At 29.9% G+C, this 27,258-nt stretch overlaps 3 protein-coding genes across 3 annotated transcripts; all 3 read right to left on the reverse strand.

Moving 5' to 3' along the window:
- Positions 1-538: 538 nt before the first annotated feature.
- LOC106759914 (protein STRICTOSIDINE SYNTHASE-LIKE 4) lies at positions 539-4,714 on the reverse strand. Its single transcript, XM_014643299.2, has 6 exons — positions 4,530-4,714; positions 4,229-4,441; positions 3,932-4,002; positions 1,323-1,559; positions 1,106-1,238; positions 539-1,028 (listed from the first exon to the last, which is right to left on the reverse strand). Exons 1-6 carry the CDS (start codon positions 4,671-4,673, stop codon positions 756-758), a joined length of 1,071 nt encoding a protein of 356 aa, XP_014498785.1. The 5' UTR covers positions 4,674-4,714; the 3' UTR covers positions 539-755.
- Positions 4,715-7,894: 3,180 nt separating this feature from the next.
- On the reverse strand, positions 7,895-16,583 carry LOC106760063 (tetratricopeptide repeat protein 27-like). The gene is made up of 20 exons (XM_014643500.1): positions 16,198-16,583; positions 14,220-14,352; positions 13,823-14,130; positions 13,629-13,710; positions 13,222-13,555; positions 12,676-12,734; positions 12,339-12,428; positions 11,495-11,586; positions 11,288-11,386; positions 11,102-11,179; positions 10,808-10,892; positions 10,649-10,707; positions 10,469-10,538; positions 10,077-10,168; positions 9,464-9,526; positions 9,175-9,241; positions 8,614-8,823; positions 8,392-8,514; positions 8,122-8,277; positions 7,895-7,993 (listed from the first exon to the last, which is right to left on the reverse strand). Exons 1-20 carry the CDS (start codon positions 16,581-16,583, stop codon positions 7,895-7,897), a joined length of 2,685 nt encoding a protein of 894 aa, XP_014498986.1.
- A 3,970-nt stretch (positions 16,584-20,553) lies between these two features.
- Positions 20,554-26,738, reverse strand: LOC106762243 (aldehyde dehydrogenase family 7 member A1). The gene is made up of 14 exons (XM_014646029.2): positions 26,556-26,738; positions 26,370-26,456; positions 26,075-26,206; positions 25,290-25,362; positions 25,112-25,134; positions 24,942-25,005; positions 24,218-24,263; positions 22,520-22,700; positions 21,958-22,134; positions 21,691-21,855; positions 21,401-21,541; positions 21,218-21,315; positions 20,958-21,107; positions 20,554-20,845 (listed from the first exon to the last, which is right to left on the reverse strand). The coding sequence occupies exons 1-14, from the start codon at positions 26,688-26,690 to the stop codon at positions 20,791-20,793; spliced, it is 1,527 nt and encodes a 508-aa protein (XP_014501515.1). The 5' UTR covers positions 26,691-26,738; the 3' UTR covers positions 20,554-20,790.
- Between the last annotated feature and the right edge of the window lie 520 nt (positions 26,739-27,258).

The following is a 27,258-nucleotide window of genomic DNA, read 5'->3' on the forward strand; positions in this document are numbered from 1 at the left end:
GGTTGATAATTTGTTATTTTTAAAACACGTAGTTAAATAATGTTTGAATATATAATTTATTTGTTTGTCAAATACATCGATATTTTAGTTTTTAACAATTATTTGGTGTTATTATTATTATAAAAATTGAGTTGAGTGGATATATTTTGATTTAATTACAATAAATATATAAAATAAATTTAAAAATAAAATATATTTTGATTTAATTATAATAAATATATAAAATAAATTAAAAAATAACTGAATAAAGAACATGTAGTAGGTCAATGTTCATTTCTTGTAATATTTTTATGATTTTTATGTATTTATTCATTATATTATTAGTGTGTTGAATAAAGAACATGTCAGTCTCTTAAGCTATCTACAGGGAAAAAAAATAAACTGACATACCTAGTTAATCATTTGAAAATGATAGAAAACTCCATTCTAATGGCCGAAAAGAAAACACGGTTATAGTTTTTTCCTTGAAGCATCATCTTCCAATAGTTTGACAGGCTGATGTTTATGCTTAATTAATTAGTTGATAAAAACTCTACAGTGATATAATTTGAAATTTCATGAAAATAATTGTAATGAGGTCTCTAAACTACTTTTGTAATCAGATCCTTGAACGAATGAATGTTTAAAGTTTGAAAAGATTTAAGAATGAAACTAAAAGAAAAGACATGGAGAGCTTATCATGAATATCTATCTACCCTATATGCTTAGTCTCTGCATAATACATATAAGGAGATGATGATTCTTTTGCATCCATTCTATGCAGCATGCAGTGGTAATTTTCCAACAAAGTTTGAACTAAGACTACCCAAGTAAAGATGCTCCTCAAACTCCAAAGCTGAAGTGACAAAATTAATGACCTTCCCATCACCATCTTCAAACTTCCTAATTATCTTCCCATCAGTTCCCACATTCACCACCCTTGCTCTTCTCTTCAGATCAGCCACAAAGTTAAACAGTCTTGGAGATGCAGCTAGCAGATGCTTCGTTATCTTGTACTTGTACATAAACTCCAGCCTTTCAGAATTCAACTGTTACATAATCTTTTTAGTTATTAAACATCAATTTTAACACTAAGAAAACAACTTAATAGCAATAATAATAATACCTGAATCAAACCGATCCAGAAGGATCCATCAGGAGCAAGATTGATATTATCAGGTGCACCAGGAAGGTTTTCTACGAAAATATCTGTTTTGCCTTTCTTTTCTCCTTTTAACCAATACCTCAGACACCTATATCTGATTCACACAACACTTTATAACATCAGACAAAACAAAGTTACAGATAACAGAAGAAAGTGAAAGAAGTATAGAGTGGTATACCTCCAAGTTTCACAGATCAAAAGAAAATCTTGGTCTTTGGAGAGTGCAACTCCATTAGCAAAGGCAAGATTATCGAGAAGAAGAACAGATTCGTTGGATTTTGCAGTGTACTTGAAAAGTTGTCCGTGAGGTCTTGCCTCTAAGAAATCCAGATGCCAATGATGCATATCAAATTTCGTACTCACAATGCTGAAATACACATTCCCATCCCAGTCTTCTATTGCATCATCTGCAAACCTGGTTATTCCATCCCATATTCATTTCAACCTTAATTATAATTCTTACTTCTACAAAACCTTCAAACTTTTACTTTTCCCAGAATATGCTTAAACAATCAGACTATCAGATTGTGGCTACTAAATTAAATTACTAATGATACTTATAATATTTTATAATTTAGTTAAGCATTCATAAAAACATATACTTTAACTTTTAATTATTTAGTACATTCAATAAACTAAATATGTCTGAATATAAGACAACCTCAAATCAAACCGTCCATGTTAATGCATTTAGCTTTTTAGTGACTTGGTTCAAGTACAGATAATCACCATTATTATTAACATAATAATAATAATAATAATAATAATAATAATAATAATAATAATAATAATAATAATAATAATTGAAGTTTGATAATCACCATTAGATACATGAACTTTGATAAGTAATTATTGAAGTTTTTGACGTTTTGTCGGGATACTACGTGTTTCTGGTGTTAAACATTCTGTTTCTTCAACTACGACTTTTACATTAGGTTTAAACCTCATTTTGGTCCCTAAGTTATAAAAGGATGTTCAGTTTAGTTCCCGTTTTTAAAAATGTAAATCTTTGGTCCCTAAGTTATAAAAAATATATCAAATGAGTCATTTTTTTGACTTGAAATACTGTTTTTGGTTGTTTCTTACTAACTGCTACATCTTTAGATTGCTCTGATTTGTTTCTTAATAATAACAACACTTTAGATTGTTCTTTGTACTTTGACCATGAACATCAAAAAAGTACTCATTTGATACATTTTGTATAACTTAGAAATCAAAGGATTACATTTTTAAGAGCGAAAACTAAACTGAACATGCGCTCATAACTTAGGGAGCAAAAAAAGGTTTAAACCTTTACATTAATAACATTACCATTTCGTTTTCCACCATTTATTATTTCTTCAATGTGTCATTTTGATGGTTGATTTTATTTATTACATCTCTACATCATGATAAAAATCATTTTAATACATATGAAACTAAAATATTAATCGTGAATGAGAAAATAAAAAGAAATTCAAAAGCTATAGGAGTTATTAGGAAGATGCATAACGATATATTTTAATTAATCACTATTTTTTTTTTCACCTTAGAAACTTGACCATTAAGTTCTTTAAAGTTATTACTATCACTGTCAAAATTTCTATTAAACTATTTATAAATATTTAATTCGAGGTTGAAAAATGTTTAAGATGATTGTGAGACTAAGTTAAGCATTAAATTATATAGTAAGAGCTCTATTAATTTCATAATTTTTTTTTTGACAGTATAAATTAAACCTTTATCAAATATTTATATTTGGACAATGATATTTTCACATTGAATTTTTTTTTCATTTCTATTTGTTATTATTTTTTAGAAATTTTTTCCTTTTTTTTTAAAAGTATAAAATTTTATTTTTATTAACATAATTTTACCTTTATAAAGAGTTGTCAAATGATAATTAATGTATCAAATAAAAATTTATTTTTTCTTTATACTTAGGTTTTTGTTCACTCATTATTCCTATTAAAGATGGACATGTCATTGGGTGGTCCTGAAATGGATACGCAGATTCGCTTTCATATGTTGGTCCCACTCTTCAGCATTCTAACCTTACACTGCTATTTGTCTGTTTTAGGTCATTTTCTTTCACTAACATTTACGAATTTATTTATTTTTTTACCAAATTTTTTACAACTAGATATATCTAATATTTTATTATTAGTATGTTTAAATTTATGTTTAAAAAAATATTTAAAATAAACTAATTATAAACTAATATATATATACGTTTGTTAAAAGAAATTATAAAAAACCTTTTTCCTTTATCAAAATAGACCTGTTCTTAAGATTGAAGGTTAACATATTATTCACGTAATAATTATTTAAAATTTAACTTGATATATTTTTAATTCTTTTATATCAATAAAATTGAAATTATTTCATAAAAGATTAATTTTTCTTAAAAAGAATTATATCTTGATATAACCCATTTAAATTTATTTTTTTAAGAGATTAGATTTACTTACATTGATATTTCATTGAATAATTTAAGAGATTAAATGTATGTTTTTATCTAAATTTATATTTTAAATAATTTTATTTAAAATTAAAAAACACGACAACATGTAAATGATTGATAGTTTACTAAATTTAGGTACATGAATGCAAACACAATAACCACGTGGAGTTTTATTTTTTTTTGTACTTTGTCCTTTTGAAAATCACTTCTGAGTAATGAGTTAGCATATAGAAAAGACAAAAACGAAAACATTGAAGACATAGAAATAGTAACCATGCAATAAATTCTGGGATAGTAACAGAACAAACCAATCTGAAAATAAAACATGAATTTGTGGAACTAACCTTATTTTAGAACCATCATTAGCTTCTGAAGTGAGAACACTGATACCATCTTCTCTAACCCTCAGCAAACCCTGAAAATCATAATTTTGAGAATGTTCCCAAAACACAGAACATGTTTTTAGAACAGAATATGACATTTTAACAGTATCACTATTTTATTATTAATTTATATATTTAAAACAAATCAATTATAAACTATTATATACTATTATATGAATAGTTGTAAAAAAGTTATTAAAAAAAGTCGTTAAAGATATATTTTTTGTTTTTTGAGAACAATTTTTCAGTTTTTCTTACCCTGGCAGAGTCGCAAACAATGATACCACCTTCTTTAGATTCGGTGACTCCTATCAAGGTATCACCACCGATATGCTTCCAATTCTCCCAATTTCCATTTCTGTGCATTCGTTTGATCCAACCATCTCGAGTAGCAGTATACATAGTCCCTTCTTTATCCACACAAAGATCTTCTGGTTCCTTCACATGTCCATCTCCAAGTTTAATGATGTTCTGTCCAAAAAACAGAAACACAGCAAGTAAATATACTGATTCTTCAACTCTATAGCAAAACCACGTTACAAGTATATCAACTTTTCACCTGTAATTTGTTGTCTCCGGTTGTTGTGGAAGGTTTTAGATCAAGCAAAAGTGGATCAATGGGTGAGAAGAAAAGGATTTGAACTGTGAGAGACAGTAAAACTGCTAGAAAGAAGCTTGAGAAGACTCTTACTAAGGAAGCCATGTTACTCTAATGTTCTGCTAACTGATATGCAAACGTATGAGTAACAGCTGACTCTATTTATCTAACAAATTTTCACCACCAACAACTTGTGTGGTCATAATTCAAGCATGGATTTTTGTTTAAATATCTTATCTTTTCCTCTGACAAGTATCAATAATCAAATTTCAACTCTGCTGCTCTGTAAGAGCTTGATGATACATTTTATATTTATTTAATACATAAGATAAAACGATCTTAAAAATATAGTTTAATATAATTGAACTTTATTGAGTTTTAAAATTCAGATACCAAACATTTTTAAAATTTATTTAAGAGATAAAAAACTTTTACTTTAAAGACTAATGTAAAAGGTAGATTTCACTTTGAGATATTGAGTTTATAATTTCAACGTGGAACAAGAGATACGTTTTTTATATTTATCTTTTCTCAAAGATGAATAAGAAAAATGAATAAATGAATTAATAAATGAATGATAGCTCTGACCCATAATGTTAGTAGCACAGACATTAACACAAGAGGACAAAACTCACTCAATTTTTTCATACCCAAAAAGTTTTCAAAATGAAATGGAAACTAAAACCATTGCTACCAAAAACATCAAATCTATGGCTATTCTTCTTCACTTATCCCTTCATCCCATTCCTTCCTTTTATAGTATAAATATATATAAACAAATATATATATATATATATATATATATATATATATATATCGAACTAATTATATTTTTAAAGATATTATTATTGAAAACTCTTAAAAACCTTACTTGCTTCATTTCAAAAGATCTTTCGTTCATCCCTTGTAAGAAAAATATAAAAGCCATATCCAACTATTTAACTAAAATAAAACTTGAAATGAAAAATCATAAACTCTGAGAAAAAAATAAAATAAATCTCAAGAATGAAATGAGCAGACAAAAAATGAAATAAATAATAGTGACAAATAAAGTAATGGAAGTAAAGAAAAGAATGAAATTAGAAATAAAATTTTTGAGAGAAAAGAGTTTAATATTTGTTCACAAGATAACACCAAACAAACACTAATATGCAAAACTTGAAAAAAAAAACACGTTACAAATAATTTTTCGTAAAACTCACTATACAAAATACTCAAGAGATAAGTGAAGCAGCGTGTAAAAACGGTGGAAGATGAAGAAGAATGATAAATAAATAAAAAATTATCTTAATAATTTTTTTTATTATATATAATTTTATATTTTACTATTGATCAATATTAAATAACCGTATTTTATAAAAAATTAAAAAGTTACCTTATTTAATTTTCATAAATTCTGAAAATACATAATTTTAAAAGGATCACAACATCTTCCTCCCAAAAAAAACTCCACTGTCATTAGAATTTTAGTGGGAGGAACTATAATTTAAGATAGTGCATTTAAAAAAAAAAATAAGAATTAGATTTGGTATCATATAGTGTACTTTATATAACTAAGATACATTCATTTGACGTCACATTTATATAAGTTTAACTTTACTCCTCTACGTAAGTTATTGTAAAGGTGGAAATATTTTGCTCGTAAATTTTGCTCAAATACGTAAGTTATTGTTGAGTTTTAAGAAACTGTTGAACAAAATCAAAGTACATCAGGGCACAAAAAGTGGATAATTTGGTTTTAACTTCACAATTGTTTTCCATCTTTAATTTAATTATAACATTTCAATGATATTTAGAACTGTTAAAATGAGTTATAATCATAAGTCAATCCGGTCCACCACAGGTTCGGACCAGGTTGAATTTGAAAAAATTATACGTTTTTTTTTAACCCTACTCATTTAAACCCGACTCATTCGAATTTAACCACATGTTCTTCATTACAAACTTGTGTTTCTTCATTGTCTACTTCTTTTTCTTCATTGCCAACGTCATCTTTGTGAACTCATTTCTCCAGCATTTTTTTGATAACCAAATGAGGATACAATAGAAATTTTCAAACTCTACTTACATTGCTATTGCATGCTTTCATTTCGGTTTGAACTGAAGTAAAGACTTAAATCAAATAATAACCTACAATAACAAATAAACAAAGGCAAAACCAAAATTTTAATACATATCGTAAACTTTTAGTAAACAAGGGAAAAAGATTAATAATTTGTATACTCAATCTTCTTATTACAGAATCCAACATTTCAATACATATCGTAAATTTTGACAAAATGTCCAATATACAAAATTAAAGTATAAACACATAAATGCCTCAAGTATTCAAGTAATGGTGATACCAACCTCCACGACGTGTGTGAAAAGCCCAAACCTTGTGAGAAATAACACCAAGTAAACCACGGTGAAATCATGGTAGTAGGGGCGAAATGGGTAATCGCCTTCAATGCGTGATACAAAGTGCGACGAAATAAAGAGACCATGGTCAAACCACGAAACCACAAGAGTGTGTGAATAAACGAAACCATAGGAGTCTGCGAAAAAACGAAACCTTTGGAGAAATGACGCCAACGAAACCATGGTCAAACCACAAACGCAATGCGCGAATGAAAAAACAAAATCTTTAGAGAGAAATGACACTAACGCAACCACTCGCAAACCATAGAGGCAATGCGCTAGATAGACATAGACAAAATGCTCTAGACAAAGTAACCAATGGACCCAAGCGACGAAGGAACAACGATGGACAGAAACAACACTTCAATGGTGGAGAGAGAGTTCATAAATGTCAAAGACAGGAATGTCAAAGACAAAATATTCTTTCTGAAATGAAAGGCGCCAAAAGGATTTGTGAACATTTTTTTCAAAAGCGCTCTCGAAGACAAAATCAACCTTTTTAAAAAAATTTAATAAAAACACCCAATAACAATGTGACACGTATTGTTGTCAAAATGTTATAAAAAATCTGTTGTTAAAGAAACGTTTTCCTTTGTTTATAAGTGTCTAAAGATATGTGATGACTTAGTGAATGAGCATACATCACTCGGGATGGGTCACGAGCTTCCCAATTATGTGATGTTAGTCATTTAGTCTTGGATACGAATGTACTTCATGACATTTTTTATACTTCTTTTGAGATCATTTGACAATACTTCATAAGACATATAGTGAATCACACATCAAGACTCTTTCTACTAAAAGTAACTTAAAAAAGAAAGATATATCAAAACTAAGGTGATCAAAATCTCTAGTGACTTGTTAACAATCATATCAAATACTTGGCATACTCGAGATTCTAAAGCAACCTCCCAAGAAGATTTTACCTAGGCATTGATGGAGTTGGATTGGAGTTTCATTTTCACTTCATCATAGCAAGCTTGAAGATCTCTGAACTCTTGTGTATCGGAGAAGCAGCTCTGAGCCTGAGCATATATACAAAGTAATAAATAAATCAAAAATACGTTTTACAGTAGATAGATTTAAACAAAAGTAATCGAGATTATGTTTTCAACCCTCCAACATCATGAAAAATTGTACTAAATTATCTTGCCTGTCTGATGACATTCTTCAAGTGCAGCTCAGCTGTATACAGTTGTTTAATACTACCAGAAGCAGATGAAAACATGTCCACGTATACCTGGCAAAGATCCAAAGATGATTTTGCAAATTTTTTGAACCGATCTTGGTCCTTCCACGTATCACTTCCCTGAAACGATACAAATAGTAAAATAAAAATCATATCAATTGGTTAATTATGAAAACTATCATTAGGACAAACAACAACTGTATGAGATTTTATGGACCTTATCGTTGAACATACCTGGAGTGACCTAACTTGCTTTAAGAGGGCTTCAGAGCTCATCATGAGATCTCCATTAATTCTGTGCCATTTGGCATATAAGCCCCAGATTTCAGATCCAAATCCACTCCCATTTTTAACTATCTGTAGCAGAGCGTAAAATATTAAACTTTTATTTAACTTGCAGAGCAAACAACATTGTTTGCACTCTACTTCTGGTTGGGGTGTGGAATTGAGTAATACCTGTTGTAAAACTTCGCCAAGTAAAACCAATAATTTTTCAGTTTCACGTGATCTTCCGGCAACAGATGCTCCACCTACTTCCATTTCATATTCTGCTCCAGAATCGACAATGCATAACCGTTCCACCTCTCCTGTGATTCTTTCCAATAATTCACTATCTACTCTCTTATAATTGGTGATGTCCAAAACCATCTGTACACCTTTCAGAGCCTAAAAGAATTTACCAAACAGGATGGATGATCAAGGAAGAACCAAAAGAAATTGTAATTTTCCTACAGTTTTTATTTATTGCACTTGATTTTAGAAGTTATTGCTGGATTAAAAAGGCTTTTAAATATATTTACTGTCCATTATATGCCAGCTTTATCACATACACTTATGAAAATTAAAAACGTACAGCAAAGCCTATGAAAGTGGCTTATGAATATAAATATATATTTTTAATAAGCTAAAAAAAGGAGTAGAAGGGTCAACCAGTGAAAAAGGTTCAGTAAATCTAAAAGACTAAAACTGCATAAAAAACATGTTTGATCAAAGGAGGATAAACCAAAAACAGCATACCTGACTGATATTGCCAATTTCGACAGCAATATGGCTATAGTTCTCCCATAATTGCCAGCTGTTCCGTCTGTTACCAAGTATCGTTATGTTATGCAAAGACTGTTAACTATGGAATGGTTATGAACCAGTACAAATGTTGTGTGTATGCAAGCATATGTCTATATTAATGACGCAAAGGAAGTTTAATAACAGGGATAAAATGAAATTATTATGAAGCAAACAAAATTGTATGTTTTTGACACTTTCAGCATATGAAAAGGAAATTTAAAGAAAGGGATGTATACGAAACTTGAATTTCAAGGCTTCTTTTGATGCGATTAAGGCTTCCTTGCCCTTTCTTTTCATCGCGTGCCTGCATGTAAGGTAAAATGTAAGTAAAATCTAGAACCAAAGTTTAATAAATCATGAGTGATTTTTACGTTGTTATTGATAATTAAGTCTGGATCAGCTTTATCAGTTTTTATCACAGCATTGTCACCAAGGTAAAAATGAGGATGAATAATTAAATTTCAAACTGAGTGAAGGAAATTTTGATCTAGTGTATACAAAGGTGTGAATATACTTTTCGTGGCCCTAAGGAAACACCTTAATTGTTAAGCAGAAAATATATAGTTCTAGATGGAGGTCTTATGTTTGAAACTAACAAGGAATAGACCAGGTGAAATTTGAGGGGACTGTTCTTATTGTGGAAATTTTTTAGCTCAAAGGAAAATAGCGCAACAGAAAAAACACCAAATTTGGGTCAATTTTTCTTGTGTATCCTGAATATAGATGGAACAAAACAAACAGATTCTTGTAAATAATTAAACGTGAGAGGTTTCGAAGAAAATAGAGCTTATGCACTGAAACAAACTAAGATCTTTACTATTTTTTAATACTACAAGAAAGAAAGAACTCCTTACAAGCTTGCAAAGTAAGTCCAAGCTTCCTCATTTTCAGGATCAAGTTGAATTACGCGAGTAAACGCATCCAGAGCCTTTCCTGTATCTTGAGCCTGTAAAATCTTGGCAGTCAGTTTGACATACTAAATGATGAGATAGTGAAAGAAAAAAATAAGAGGGACAAGTGAAATAAACTATGTGCATAATTAAAGAAGTAGGTTTTCCAGAAATAAACTATCTGAAACTTTAAAACTTTATACATTAAACACGCACTCATCTACCCTATTCAGTTCACCAACGTTCGCCTAAAACTTATATACTCATCTACCCTACATGAAGTTGTACCATTTTCTAGATAAAATAATTGTTCACTGTAATGAAATCTAACGCCGAGAAAGTAAAATGTTAATAACCTTCACTGCAGCAGTCCCAAGTTTAAACCAATCATCTGGGTCCATTGAGTTCACTGCAAGTGCAGACTCCCTAAATTTGGTCAACAAAAATTGTTATATTTAACATATCATTCAAAATAATAACACATGCATGCATGCATTAACGATAAAGGCAATGATGATAGAAAGTTAAATACATACCACAACAATATAGATTTGTTGTAGTCTCCTCTTTTGTATGCACTTTGAGCCATAGAACGCTGTCAGTAAGAGAAAAACTACTTTTGTAATATTATAGAAGCAGATATATGGAAGGCAAAAGAACACCTGTACAAACACGAATACATGCACTGACTGTACCTTTGCTCTAGAAGACCTATTGTTTGAAACTTCTAGAGCTTTCTCAAAACATGCATCATTATCTGTAAGGTCACCCAGGGAACACCTGGAAAATTTTTAGCCAGTGAGTTAAAAAGAATATACAAAATAATGTTATATAGTCTTCCTATATTTCATGTTTTATCTGATATACTTTATGTTAGCATGTCATCCATTCGATCTCGGATAATAACTGAGTAAATAGAAAAATAAAATAAAAATATGACTACAGTTGTCCTTGGTGATGGATGACAAATAAGCAATCCATGAACGTACCATAATATGGGGTCATTTGGTGTTTCCGAAAGTCGCTTCCTGATGAGTTCAACAGCGGTTGCTTTCTTCCCCAAGAAACTGTTTTCCAAATCAAAAACCAAGTGAACGTCATTGACAACGAAAGATGAATGTTATGAGAGTGTAAAAAATCATTTGGTTTATTCATTTAGGGTTTTATTATAATACCTGTAACAGTCTTTTAGCTTATACCATAATTCTAATTCTACAAACTTCTGCGCTGCCTCCCCTTTCAAACCGCAATCTGACAAAAGTTCCCCATATTCCCTGAAAAAAAAAAAAAAAAAAAAAAAAAAGGCAATACCATTGTTTGAGAATTGTCTCATTTTTATGAAGCTAAAATACATAAAAGGCTTACAAAGGAAAGGTTTTTACATCTGCAATGCAGGAATACTTGGCATATAAATAGCATAAATAAAAGCAATTCTATCAGCTATTGCTGGAGAAGGTTCATAAATATGTTTAACCTGCAAATAACATTGTACAAGTTTATCAGGTACAGTGAACAAATCATACAACCATTCATTATAGCCAGATTAAATGTACAAATCAGCCTTTGTTTCAAACATCAAGGATAAAGGAATTGGAGACCGCGGTAATTATCCATTAGATTGGGAATAATATTAAGAGTATCATTCCCAAGTGATCACACACGTCTAATAGAATTCCTTTTAGAAAATACCAATCCAAATTTATGTTCCAAGTCGTGTAAATTTCATAGGTTATAAATATATACTGTAACTCTCATTAGATCTTTCTAAACTCTGTTAGGAGTTGCCAATGGAATTCAACTTCTCTATTTATTTTTTTTACTGTGATAATTTTTATTTTTGAAGCATATATATGTTGATCGTACATAAAAAAATTAAATATATATCATATACTATAATAAATTTCATCGTGTGAAATTACGGATACATTTAGTTTTAATCTGAAATGTCAAACTTATCATCCCAAAGACAATGGTTTATAATGGATGTAGTTATGGACCTATTAGGAGATAAATAAATTTATTTCTTATTGTAATTCTCATATATTTAAATTTGATAAATTACTATTAAAACTGGGTTTTCTTAAAAAAAAATCTGAAATTGCACTACTTCTGTTTTTTAGTTCAATTAGAAACATATATATATATATATATATATATATATATATATATATATATATATTTGTAATTCCCAAGTCAGCGTGCTAATTAACGCAGAACAACACATACCAAGTTATCCATCATCTGTAAGGCACGCTCCTTAGTTCGGCAACGAGATGACTCCCATCGAATACGTAAAAGATCCGATAAACACCTTATCTATAGCACCAAAGAGAAAATTATCAAACGCAGATAATGCTTACAATAAAATTTAGAGTAAAAGGGAAAACAAAAACCATAAGCATCAGAAAAATAATATTTTGAAAAAAAAAAATTATATAATAACAACTCTATTGTAACAATATAATAAAATAAAATGTAGTTACATATTTAAATACAAATAGGTTGTACAGAAAAGAGTACATTTTTAAAGTATAAGCTCCGGTGTAGATTTTTGTCTACTTACAGTAAAGTAAGAGAAGTTCTGGGAATCAATTGCTTCAATGTAAGGTGCCATATCCCATACTGAAACCAGGTCACAAGACAGCAATTGAAAACTTGGTCAGAGACATTTTTTTTTTTGAAAAACTTCTTTTAACAACACTTTTTTAACAACTTTTTAACAATGCATACGTGGCAGTTTGTGATTGGTCTGTTTTAAATATTTTTTAAACATAAATTCAAATAGACCAATAAAATGATGACATGTGTCCCGTTGTCAAAAAAGTTGTCAAAAAGTGTTGTCAAAGTATCATTGTCGTTTTTTTTTTTTTTTACCTTTTCCTTCTCGGGAAAATAAGAGGCTTTTATAATACAGAAATAAATTTAAATAGATCTAAGCACAAGACGATGTCCTTCAAAAAGGTAACATCATAGGATTGATCGAGTTCTACAATCTTTTCCCTGGACATCATAGGCTAAAAGACCACGTAAGAGGTAGCTTCAAAATGGGATTTATATCTTTCTTAAGTACGCATTTGCATGCATGAATATAGAAATTCAAGTAACTTACAGTGCAACTCATCGCGTGGGGAGCTCTTCTCAATCAAAAGGCAAAATGCCAGAATTACAGCTTGTTGAATTGCTGTCAAATTAGGAGTAACATGGCCACCATTTTGTATGCTTTGAGATGGAGATCTAATTCTAGAGTCATCGTTGTTTTGTAACAACTTGGGTATTCTGAGTGCAGATGCTTCAGAGGTTTCATGCTGATTCATATTCCAATCATCTTCACCTTTGTTGGAATCACATGTTTGGATAGCGGTACTCGTTAAGGGACAGTTCTCATTCTCATTATTTGATGGACATGTGTTGGTAAGAAGTACCCTCTGTGCCTTTGGTTCCGCCTACGCAAATGCAGGAATTAAATAAGTTTCGTGAAACATGTTATTGATCATGCAGTAGGTCTACTAGGTTTACCTGGTGTTCAGTACGGAAACCAAGTACCCCAGTGACTGAAAGCTGAAGCCCAGCTGCCATCTCAGCTGATTTAAAATGCATCCTGATACAATAAATGCACAAGGTAATAATTCATCATATACTGCACGGTAAGAAACATATCACTAGGACAATTCATGGCTCTAGCCTGCTGATAGCAATTAAACTATAATTACCTGCAAGAGTCAAGCCGTCCATATACATATTCAATAATGCCAGCCTCCAAATGAATCAAGGAGACCATGCCCGAGCTCTCTCCGTCGTGTAAATCATCCTGCCAATAACTCTCAACTAGTTCGCGAGAACCAAACATCTGCAAAGCTTCACCCATATACACATGCAAGAGATCAGACAAGGAAGAACACCGCTCATCCAACACCCTCTGTTGAACAACCAAAACCCGTGCAAGCCACCACGGAAGGCTTTTCATCTCACTGCCTAAATCCTTCAACCGCATAAGCAACATCTTCGCAAAAACTATATACTACAAACACAACAAAAAACAACACTACGTAAGAATTAAAGTTAAACATGGCCTAATTAATTCAAATTGAATGTAGGACGTAGATGTACCTGAAGATTGGAGAACTTCCCGACCAAGTCAGAACCAGAAGACATAAGCTGATTCCGAGCCCAATTATCCCGTCCTTCGTCATCACCATCCAAACCCAGAGGACATTTTGGTAGCTCTACCCCTTCCAAGGGCCTGAACTAGCAACACTTTCATTCCAAATTAAAAATATATAATATAAATGAGAGGTAGACAAAATGAACTGTATGCTAAAAACTACACTAAACCAAAAATTATTTTGCATCTGAAAATTTGTTTAGACAAAGTGAACTGTTTTTTTTTATCAAGCTAATACTTCCCTGAAGTGAAATGTTGTATATCTTAAATGTTTTTTAATTAAAAATAAAGAGTTGATTATAACTTTAAATCTAACAATGTAATCACCTTTTATATGAAAATGAATTTTAAATATTTTAAATCTAATTTTAAAATTGTTATGATTTTTTTTCAAATTTTAAATTTTATAAAAGTCAAAAATGTTTTCTAAAACCATAAGAGTTAATTTTTTTAATTAAATTTGTACTTTAACATTTCAGATTAATTATTTAAAAAGTATTATAAATTAATTCTTAAAATATTAAGAAATAATACAAATTCCTTTTTCAAAGTAATAATAATTGGGCTTACCTAATTAAATTGATCTTAACTACTTTTTTTTTATCATTTGAAAACGGTTATAAATAACTTTTAAATTAATAGAAATTGAATTAATAACAATAGTTATTTATTATTAATTTGAAAATATAAAAATCCTAAAATTTGGTTCTCATATTAACTATAGTTTATAAATTATTTTATATAGATCAAAAACCGAGTCTTAAAAAATATTTCTCTTTTTGGGCGATGCAAAATATTTATTTTACGCTTATTCCATTTTAATACAGAAGTTAGAGAAATTTTTAAATTCTTTTTACTTGCTTATTTTACAGGAAAAATAAGTCCCCATATATATATATATATATATATATATATATATATATATATATATATATATATATATATATATATATATATGGGGTTTGTTAACACGCGTACGCTAGTTTTTCAGTTGGTACGTTTTAACAAGTACCGGATTATAGCAGACAAAAATACCCTCATTTATCATGTATTCTAAGTTGTGATATTTAAATAATTTTCATTCTCCAAACTAAAAAAAACTCCCAAACCCTTACTCACCTCCCTTATTTTCTCTGTCATCTCTCTCACTCTGTCATTCCTACTGTTGCCCCAATTGAAAAAAAAAAATCAGAAACCCTTTGTCATCAAAGATATTTTCTCTCTCATCTCAACATTTTCTCTCAACATTTTTTCTCTCATCTCAACCCAATTGAAGATGGTGGTGGTAATTTGAATCAGAGATATTTTTTAAAAATTAAAAAAGTTTACTCTTTTATAACCATTTTATATTTATTAATGTGTAAAAATGTTTTTATCTTGCACAATGATTAAAGGCATGTAGAAGTTGATTTAGTGATAAAAAGGGACATAAGAAAATTAAAGAAATAGGTATAGAAGAGCTCCTATAAGTACAATTTTTTCAATTCTAGGTTGTAATATTAGATCATGTATCCCATAAAGGAAAAAAAAAATACTTTTCAAACCCATATATATATATATATATATATATATATATATATATATATATATATATATATATATATATATATATATATATATATATATGTATATATTCTGAAAGATAACAAGACAGTATTTCAAATTTTAGCATTTGAAAAGCATCTCCTATATTTCTTACTTTTCTGTTATTTTGTATTTAAACAAACAAAAATGCGTTTTTTTTGTATAACCAGAATTTGTTGTGGTTATATAGGATGTTTTACTATTTGAAGCAATTAAGTATAATTTAGTTTTTAAAAAAATTAGTTTAGTTTTTATAATATAATATAATATAAATAATCTATAATTTAGAATAGTTAGATTAATTATGCAAAAATAAAAGAGAGGATGCATTCTAATTACCCGATAAAGTTGACTTGAGTGAACCCTAGAAACGCGGCAACTGCGATGCACGTAACAAGCATGTTCCTACGTTGCTGTTCAAGAACGTCGTTGGTTGCAGCGGCGATGAAGCACTCGGCGCGGTCAACCAACAAAGAATAGAGCTTACCGGGATCGCTGAGTGACGGTGATTCAAGGTCAGCGAGTTGGAAAACAAGGTGGGAGGAGGACTGAGAAGTGAGTGCTTGAATATAATTGCCATACTGAATGAAATTCAAGAGATGGTCAATGGAATCATCCAAAGAATCACGTTTCTGCGAGACGCAAAGTTGTTGCGATTGCTCAGAATTGAGTGTGCAACGAATGAGGCGAAGTTCATAGCTGCGAATTGCAACTGTTTGTTCCATTCTCTGTTACTCTAACAATCCTCTCTCTGGAACAAAATTTGATTTTCTCAATACTTCTTAACAGGAGAATTACTTTCCTCATTCAAAATATGATTATTATATTTAATAAGTTTTTAAATTTAATTTGTTGATTATTATGATAAGTTAATTGAATTACATTTAAGTAAAGATTAATTAATAATATAATACATTAATATTTTGAATATATTTATCACAAATTTAAATTTATTCAAATATAATTAAATTTTAATATAAATATTTTATTAATTTTATTGTAAATATTTATCTAAATATTTATTTAGTTTTTTAATAAAATACATTTTATCATACAATTACTTCAAACAAAATATAATAACTGAACTGATTAAAATAGAAAATATAAATCCAAAAGAAATTGTCTATTCACGAAAAGGAAATAAATTTTACAATTGTAAAACTTAAATGAGTTAACAAATTAGAAAGCCACGATATATATGTCCGAAAATATTGTTTTTGTAAAATAATTATATTTAGATATAAAAATATAAATAAGTAATTATAATAAGTGTTATTTTCTTCATTATTTTCTTAATAAAAGAGGAAAAAAAACTTAAATTGTAATTAAATAGATTATAGACACAATAAAATAAATACTAATATTAAATATTTAGATATATTTAGATATAATGGATACATTTATTTCTAAAAGATAATATTGCAGGGAAAGTAAGACTTAATTTTGTTATTATAATCACTTATACGTTTAAAATTAAATACATAACCTTATTTTAGTAATTATCCCAAATACTCTCTAATTATAAATTAACGTTCCGTGTCACGTATTAATATATAACATATTTTTGTTAAAAAGAGAAAATTTATTTTTTAATTGTTTTCATAAAGCGAGCGCCATTATAATTAATTAAAATTAATTTAATTTGTAGATTTAAAGAAAAGATATTTCTTTTTCATATATTCAGCCTCTGTTTACATCTTCAAAGTAAAACAAAATATACAAACAAATAAAAAACAATAAAAAAACGTATTAATTAATTCGAAAGTTTAGTGAAAACTATAAAAAAACAAGAAAACAAAAAAAAATTAAATAAAAATTCTTTATCGAGATTAAGAGTTCAACCATTTTCAAAAACAGATTTTTGAAAATTGATTAAGGAATTTATTTTAACCCATTTTCGAAATTCAATTAATACTTCACCTTGAAAACAGATTAAGATTTTTCACGCCTTTTTAACATATTTTTTAAAATTTTACTTTTTATTTCGAAATTTAATAAATGTTTAATTAATATAATATTTTTTTATATAATCTAGTATCAATTAATATTTTAATATATAAAATATTATTTATTAAATTAAAACAAGTAAAACACATTAAAAATTTAAAAAATAAAAATCAAAAGCTATGTTAATAGGGTTGGAATCGATTCCCTCATCTATGAGACTATGCAACCTACTTTTTTCACATCAGAAACTGATTTCTGCATTTTCATACATTGTTACAAGGGATAAAAGTGTCTTTTTATTATAATTACCCTCAAATCTTCCCTGTTAACTAAGAATGAAAATTTTTAATTGATAAGTTACTTTTCAAATTTTTTTTCAAAATTACTCTTTCATCCTTAATAAATATTAAATAAAAGTAGGATTCATTTTATTATTTGAAAAGTAGCATATCAATTGAATGTTTTTGTCACGTGAATATATCAATGTATCCGTGTCTTTCTATCAAATTTGAATAGAGTGAAAACACAAAACAGTTCTTTTATAAAAACATTAAAAAAGAAAACGAAAACTTAATAATGAATTTATATAACTTGAGTAGAATATACTTTGATTATAATATGAAGTAAATTTTAAATCTATTTTAATATTAAAAAATCAATTTATAAGCTAAGTTTATATCATATTTATAAAATCATTGTACGATATCTGATCAAGAGTAAAAAAATGAAATGAATAGTAATGATAAATAAAATAATAGAATTAAAGATAAAACATGAAATTGAAAATAAAATTTGAGATAAAAAAGTTAATATTTACTCATAAGATAACACTAAGCACAAGGCCCAATATGCAAAACCAGAAAGAAAAACACATTACAAATAATTTTCTATAACACCATTTTTCATTGTTATAGAAGTGAGATCCTATATAATGACGATTTTTAAAACTAATCTGTAGATCATTTTAAAAGACTAAAGTATTTTATTAATTTTTTTTAAATTATGAAATAAAAAAGAAGAAGACTAAAATAACATATATCAATTATTAAAAATAGTTAGAATTATAATTTTGTTAACCTAAACAATTTATCTATATTTATACATAAAGTGATTTATCTTTTCTATCCATATTTAGTTTCTAATTTTACGCTTTAAATAATTTTTTAATTAAAATAATTATATTATTAATCAAATTTATCTATTAAGTAACTGTTTTTTAATTATAAATTTACTTAAAAAATAAATAACAATTAATTAATAGCATACGAAGTAATTAAATAAAAATAATGGAAACATATTTCAATATAGCATATTAACGAAGTAATTAATACCATGCGAAGAAATTAAATTAAATTAACCACAAAGAAATTTGAATATACAAATTGATTAAAACGAAATATTGTAAATAAAATAAGTGCATGTAAAAAAATCAAAAATTTACAACCAACAGCAAGCCTAAAATGATAAAAAAAGGTTAATCATTCAGGAAGTCCCTATTTATGGGTGGAATCTCAATTTCGTTCAGTTCTTTTTAGATTTCTCAATTGAGTTCCAATTTAAAAATTGCAACAATTAAGTCATTTTCGTTAAATTGGATCCAATGGTATTAATGTGGATTTGACATGGCACACAGGACTTTTATCACCCTTGCCACGTCAGCATGTCATTCAACCCTTCTTCAAACACAAACCTTAATTCTCAAACCTTAAAGATGAAACTGATGTGGTGGTTGCCTCACATTGGTTTCCTCATTGCCATTAAGAGACAGATCATGAACTATCCACATCAATTAAGGTGTCCCTACCCACGTCAGGTAAGAAATTGACTCCAGCGTGGCACGACAAACACACATTAATGCGTTGGAATCATTTTAACGAAAAAGATCCAATTGTTACAATTTTTAGAAAATTGGGACCCAATTGAGAAATAAAAAAAAAAAACAATTTTCAAAAAATTGGGACCCAAATTGAAAAATCCAAAAAGAAACGAGACGAAATTGAGATCTCACACGGAAATAGGAACTTCTTTATTAAACCTAAAAAAAATTGAAAAAAAAATTCAAATAATCAAACAAAAAGATGAAACAAAAACCTAAACCTCAAATAACTCATGTGAATGATGATTCAATGCTTCAATAATAATTCGAAACCAACACAAATCAAACCGAAGACAACCGCAAAAACCAATATAAGTCAAAATGAATAGATTTTGTGAACTCTAATGATTGCAGCAACGGTAATTGAATTCGCATAGCCTTCTCGCACTTCCAAAATCAATTTTGAAACAAATGAAAGAGAAAGCGAATACAAAATCCCTAATTTTAAAGCTTCCATGTCATTTTTTATTTGTTTTAATTTCTCCCATATAGACCGATTAATGCTTGACAGAGTTAAGATATTGTTAAAAACAGAAGTCAAGATATCATTATCTTAAATTTAATTTTATTCATGTACGTAAGTTATGGCTGAATCTTACCAAACTCTTAAATGTGGAAATATTTTGCTCATAAATTTTGGTCAAATACGAAAGTTATTGTTGAATCTTAAGAAAACTGTTGAACAAAATCAAAGTAGACATCAGTACACAAAAAGAAAGTAGGGGATTTGTGTTTAACTTCATAATTGTTTTTCTGTCTTCATAAATTCTACCTCACCAGACATTGCATCCCTGTGGTGCACTCCCAAATGACATCATTTTGTTAAATATAAAATCTAAAATAAAAATTTGCAGAAATTAAATACAAAAATGTGATATTATCAAAGACCAAAATCTACTTTGCTCATATTTAAACGTCAGATACTTTATTTGGAAATAAGATTTAATTGCCATTTATTTAAGAAGTCTAATACATTGAAGCTGTCATGTTTAAGTTTCAAACAACACTTTGAGCCAAAGTCAACCAGACTAACATGTTGTTATAGAACTTGTTGTCTCTTCTGGCTGCAAAATTGCATTTGTTCATCCTCGTGTAACAAGGGTGGCTGTCTAGCCAAAGTTAATTCCCTGAGCCAATGGCAGTTCACTTCCATAGTTGATGGTACTGCCAAGGACATGCACAGAAGAAGATGAAGAAGATGAAGAAGAAGATATATTCACCATTAACAGAGCTTGTAACCAAGGAATGCAATATCATAAATTCAACTAGAACTTACCATGTAGAACGACGCATGTATTGCTTCCATGAGTCACTTCCTGCTTCACGACCACCACCAGTTGCCTTTTCCCCACCAAAGGCACCACCAATCTCAGCTCCATTTGTAGGTATATTTGCATTCACTATACCACAATCACTACCTCGTGGCCTGCACCACATTCACATCCATGAACAAGTGAAATCAATTATCTTTAGAGTTCTTGTAGCCAGTACTAAATCCTTGTTAGAATTACAACAGAGTAGTTTATAAGTACTTACCCGATCCATTTGAATATAGTTCCAGGTCTTTGTGTAAAGATTGAACTACTTAATCCTTGAGGTACAGAATTGTTCAAGGCAATTGCTTCTTCCAGAGTCTAAGTAGAAAATAGTGAAGTTCAATCATATAACTAAACTCCAAAAGAAATAGTGAAATGAAAGAAGATATAGAATATACTCTACCTGAAATTTCATGACATAAAGAACTGGACCAAACAATTCTTCTTTAACTACAGGAGCATCTGGAGAAATCTCAACAATTGTTGGTTGTACAAAATTTCCTTCTGACTCTAATACAGATCCACCTGTTAAGATCTTCCCTCCCTGATAATCAGAGATTCAGAGTATCAAGTACATTATCTCCACAGAGAATACAAGCATTCAATCTTTTGTATATAGCACATCCTAGTTTTCATAATTACAGACAAGACCTTAATATTTAACTCAAATAGAAAAGAGTAACATGAACATGCCTGGGATTTTATGACGGAAATACCCTTCTGAAAGTTTTCCACCGAAGTACGAGTATGCAATGGCCCAACTAGAGTCCCCTTCTCCAAGGGGTTCCCTATCTTGACTTGTTTGTAGAGTCCAACAAGTTGGTCTAGTACATTTGTGTAAATACTCTCGTGCAAAAACTGCAGCACAAGAAATTGAATAAGAAAATAGATATATCTTATAAAATCACACATGACTTGCATTGCAATTATGAATTTAATCTTTTAAATTGGTTCTAATACCAGTCTCCGGCAGGTTGTACACCGCTGACCAGCAGTACCCACAGCAGCAAACAAAATAGAACGAACGGCCAATTTAATGTCTGCATCATCCATGACTATTATTGCATTGTTTCCACTCAACTCAAGCAAGCACTTGCCAAATCTCTCATTCACTGTTTGCTGGACCATCAAGCCGACCTATATAACAGGGAAATCATCATTATGAACTCGACACCATAAGATCGTAGTCTCCAACTCATTCCGAAGAAAGTTAACAATTCAGAGTTTCTACATTAGTTATTTAATAGGGAGGAAGGGCAACATACATGATTACATAGTATATGAAATATGGAAGTAGTTGCACCAAAGGGGTAATGATTTAGCATTTTAGATAGCAGATATCTTAAATCTTCATAGACAAACTACAATAAGACTAGAGTACTAAGGGCAACTAAACTGAGCATCATTTAGGTGACATGTACATCTTTGGACTCACAAACAGAAATTTATGTATCCTATTCAATTACTTTAATTATGCTTGGCTGTTAAAAAATTATGCCCAACTACTAAGTACATAAAGTACCTTTGTACTTCCAGTAAATGAAACCAGGGGAATGCGTGTGTCTTTTGCTATTGCCTGACCAATGTCAGCACCTCCACAGAAAGATGTGAAAATTGCACCGGGTAAGTTGTTCTTCTCAAGAACTTCAGCTACTAGCTTTGTCACAGCAATAGTTATCAAAGGAGTTGTTGGAGCACCCTTCCTTTAATGTATGTGGTAATCAGAAAAACATAAATATTAAGATAACACACAAAAAAAAAAAAAAAGGTTTGAACACTCGATAATCTGACAAGTGAATACACATATACATACAAAATCCATACAGATCTGCATAACTGGCAAAAACAAAGATATTTTGATAATCTTTTATGATGGACTTTCTTTACTGAATTTGTCTGTGTATATTATATGAACATTTTTTTGGGGAAGGGGGCTGAATGGGTAGCCAAACCATAGATATAAGCAAGCAGCCATTATGAAGGTATATTAGAACTCAAGGATGACTGAACTTCTGATGAGGACTCTAGAGCTAGTGTCTCCAAAGTTTATCTAAGAACCCAACAAAAAAAGTAGAATAGTACCGTAGATCTCAGTTCCAAACAAATAAAGACCAAAAAATGTTCAAACCCAGGCATCATTTTTGGGCTATTTTTAACTGCCCAACTGTACACACAGAGCTGCAAGTGAACTTGCAATTTTACATGAATGTAATGAGTTTTCTCAAGTTCACAAAAACAAGTTTGCAAACGTATTAACCTGTTTCTTGGATCCATGATCGTAAACACATGAAATTTACAAGTATTGTGGGGAGATAAGAGAATAGATGGAGTTCAGTGGGGCAGTAACAGGATCGGGAAAATTTGTTATGACTTGAGAGAGTTAGGCACTCCTAAATTGTCCAGAAGTTGTATTTCTTTCTGCAATTTCTCATAGTAATTAGAATTCCAGGATTTGATATTGCACTGATCTTGGGTGGAACTTTCCCATATATTATACAAGTATTGCCTCCGATTTTACCTCGTTTATTGGTATCTATCAATTGCAAAAATATGTAGCCCTTGAACATTACCATTTAACGAACAACGATAAAGGAAACACCACCATCAAGCCTTATCCTACTAGGAGGGATAGGCTTCATGCATTGATGTCCTTGGGACGTTTTACACAAGTTAAAAATTAAAATACTGGAAGTGGGAGAAGTTGAAGGGCATATCATATCTTAAAATCCCATTCAGCAAAAACATCGCCACCTAAGATATATTCCCTTAATACAAATGAATTAGATTAGAGATAAGAAGTGGATTTTTCATAACAAAATGTTTAGTTACCCAAAAGCCTAAAAGTCAAGGAAAATGTTCACATTATCCCTGTTTCTGACCAATCATTCTAATTTTGTACTAATGAAATACATACAGCTAAACCGTAATGCATCAAGAACCGAAGTATTGGATAAATAGAGTTGAGAATTTAACTGAAATACAGAGTCCTACGAATGTTCAAGTCATATAATATGGCGAAACACAACCAGGAAAAATTGTCGGGAATTCTACATATACCATTATTCCGACCAATTATAAGAGTCAGTTATCACAAGAAAATAGAGAAGAAAATTATTGCACAAGTCATGAAATATTAACAAAACAATCATGCATGACCTGACATAAAATGGCCAGTTCAGCAATCTCATAAAATATACGACAGATAGGGAGGTAGACTTACCACACAACACAGTTGCCACAGACCAACGCAATGCAAGCATTCCATCCTGAGGCACAACGGAAATTAACATGTTTTTTATTACAATAAAAATATTAAAAATTCAGAGGATAGAAAGTGGGCATTCCATCCTGAGGCACAAGAAAATGAAAATGTTTTCATTACAATTAAAAACTTCAAAATCAGGGAATAGAAAATGGATTGTATAATTAGATAGAAAAACTTCAAGAAAGCTGACTGCTCATACATGTCAGCATCCATCTATTTATTTAAAGTAGGGTCGGTAAGACTCGGGAAGCATGTTTTACACAAAGATTCAATGTTGAAATCCCTAATCTGAATATTTTTTAATTATAGCAGGGACGGCTAAAAATTAAGAAAAGGCTAAAACATATCATCAAATGGAAATGCACAATATAAGGACAGATATACTGTAAAGTGATCCAAAATGGAGATGAATTGGATAATAACAAGGTTAATTAATTGGTGATATTTGCCCTTTTATCAGAAAGATAGTTCACACTCAAACAATCTAGTTGATTAGAAATAAAGATAACTCCTGGACACAGTAGATTTACAATCAGATGAAGCTCTAAATACATGCCAAAAGGACAGTGAATGAATGCAGTGAGGTGTTCAATCTGATTATATGTAACATTGAACTGATATACAAAATCCAAAGGAATTTGTTGCCGTGTGCATTAAAACAGAATGAAAAAAAACATACCTAGAACCGCGCATGGAAAGTTGAAAGCGGTGATTACACCAACTATTCCTAGGGGGTTCCATACCTGTGGTGTAAAATCATGTGTCTATGTTTATAGCATCGCACCTACTAATTATTATAGTTATAAATGGGTATAAAAACTTGCAAATAATTATACTTCAAATACGCACCTCAAACATCATGTGATCTGGACCTGTTAAAAGACAAGTAGAAGAAAACAATAAATCAAAATTGGGATTTCTTCTAGAGAAATCAGTATCAAAACAAAAGACTATCCTGAGCTACAACTTATTTTAAACAATGTAACCAGAAAGATGATCAATTAATTTAGGTACACAACAATCTTACGCTCTGATGGTATTATTGATCCATTCAATTGTCGGCTTAGCCCAACAGCGTAATCACACATATCAATAATTTCCTGCAATGGGTAGCAAGATCACAAAGTATATCATATAAAAATGATACATGAAGAATTTTTCACATAGTAATTTTCTCATTAACATGGTGTTACTGATTAATTTGGCTCTGTGCATAGCTAAGAAAGGCACTAAAATACTTTGAGTGCCGCTAGCCTATACGCACACCAAATATTTATGGGAAACTCCCAACCGCAAAAGTAAAGCAACTTAGAAAAACCAACAACCTCAGAGGACCCAATATAGGGAATAAGGCAAGAAGATGCAGTGAATAATTATTATAAGCAGTATACTAAAAACTGAATAAAATAAATATTTTGGAGTAGAAATTAGGATATATTCTAAGAAACCCCTCAATTAGGAGAAAAAAAAATGTAAATGTAGTTAGATGGGTGTAGATGCTCGAGAAGAGCACAAGAAAAAAAAATTAAAATAAAAAGTATCAAATGTTTCCCATTTCTGATAACATTTTCCAGACGAATAGTTAGATAATCAGCTTAAGGGTATATTAATTCATCATAACAACACAAAGTAAAATGTCCCTGAATATATCATACTGTTCTGGTCAGAAATAGTTGAACGTCATTAATTATCTCTTATTAGTTGATATTAAAGAAGTTTGGAGTATCATACACAATCTAAACTCTGATTTCTACATTGTAAAACCTGACAAAAACGCCACAAAATATTTCAGAACAGAGATAACTGTAATACCTGAACTTCCCCAATTCCTTCTGCAAGAATCTTTCCCATCTCAAGAGACACCAGCCTACCCAGAGGATCCAATTTGGCCCTCAAAGCTTCACCAATCTGTCTCACAATCTCACCCCTCTTTGGTGCCGGAATCTGCAACAACATTACAATAATATCCTCAATTCATCTCCAATATAAGGTAAATTCCGTACTTGCTGGAAACTCCACCATGTAACTGAAACAAAACTTAATACACCACCCCAAAAACATAAGTAAACAACTTTGTTTAAATGAAAAAACAAAAAAAAAAAATCACCGTCATCCATGTCTTTGCTGCTTCACCACAAGCTTGCAAACCCTCCTCATAATCTTGCAAAGTAGCTTCAGTCACTTCAGCTATGGTCTATTTTGAAATCACCAACAAACAAGCGACAGTGAAAAAAAAAAAGCCTGAAGAATAAAAGCAAACAAAAACTAGCATCTAAATAATGAGAAAGTGAACCTGATTGTTAGAAGGGTTAACAGAAGTGACAGTGGAACCAGAGGCTTTCCATTGGCCATTAACATAAGAGCCTATATTGGAGGAAGCCAACCCGATCTCCTTGAAAAAGTCGAAGCTTTTGCTTTCAGAACCCATTTTCTGGCAATGAGAAGATGAAGAAAAAAGTGATTGAGAAAGTGGTGGAAGAGATAGTTTATTTATAGAGACTGTTACTACTCTTCCTCATACGGTGATGACAGGGACAGACACGGTACGTGGATTGTTATGGCCATTTTTTGTACAAAGCTCGCATTTTCAGACATGACGTGGCATCAAAGCATATGTTAGGTTAAACGATAAGATCTAAGCTAATCATGTGATACGCCAAATCCCTGTGCTCTGTCGTTTCCTACACTAGAGGAATCTGAATTTAAGATTTAATACTTTAACTTAATTAAATTCTCATGGTATTATTAGTATCTATAACAAAATATATGAAACATAATGTTTTAACTTAACAATGTTTATTTAAAATTCAAATAATGTTTAATTAAGATTTAAGTAATTTATAAATTTAGAGATTTTAAATTGAATTTTATTAAAATTTATTCTTGTATTAAATGTTTAAAATACTTTTTTATTTTTTTTATTTTTGTTTAAATTTTATCAATAATTAATTAAACTTTTTATTATTATCACAAATTTATCAAGTAATTTTATTTTA

This window comes from Vigna radiata, chromosome 5 (assembly GCF_000741045.1).
Source record: "Vigna radiata var. radiata cultivar VC1973A chromosome 5, Vradiata_ver6, whole genome shotgun sequence".
In the NCBI taxonomy this organism is placed as follows: Eukaryota; Viridiplantae; Streptophyta; class Magnoliopsida; order Fabales; family Fabaceae; genus Vigna; species Vigna radiata.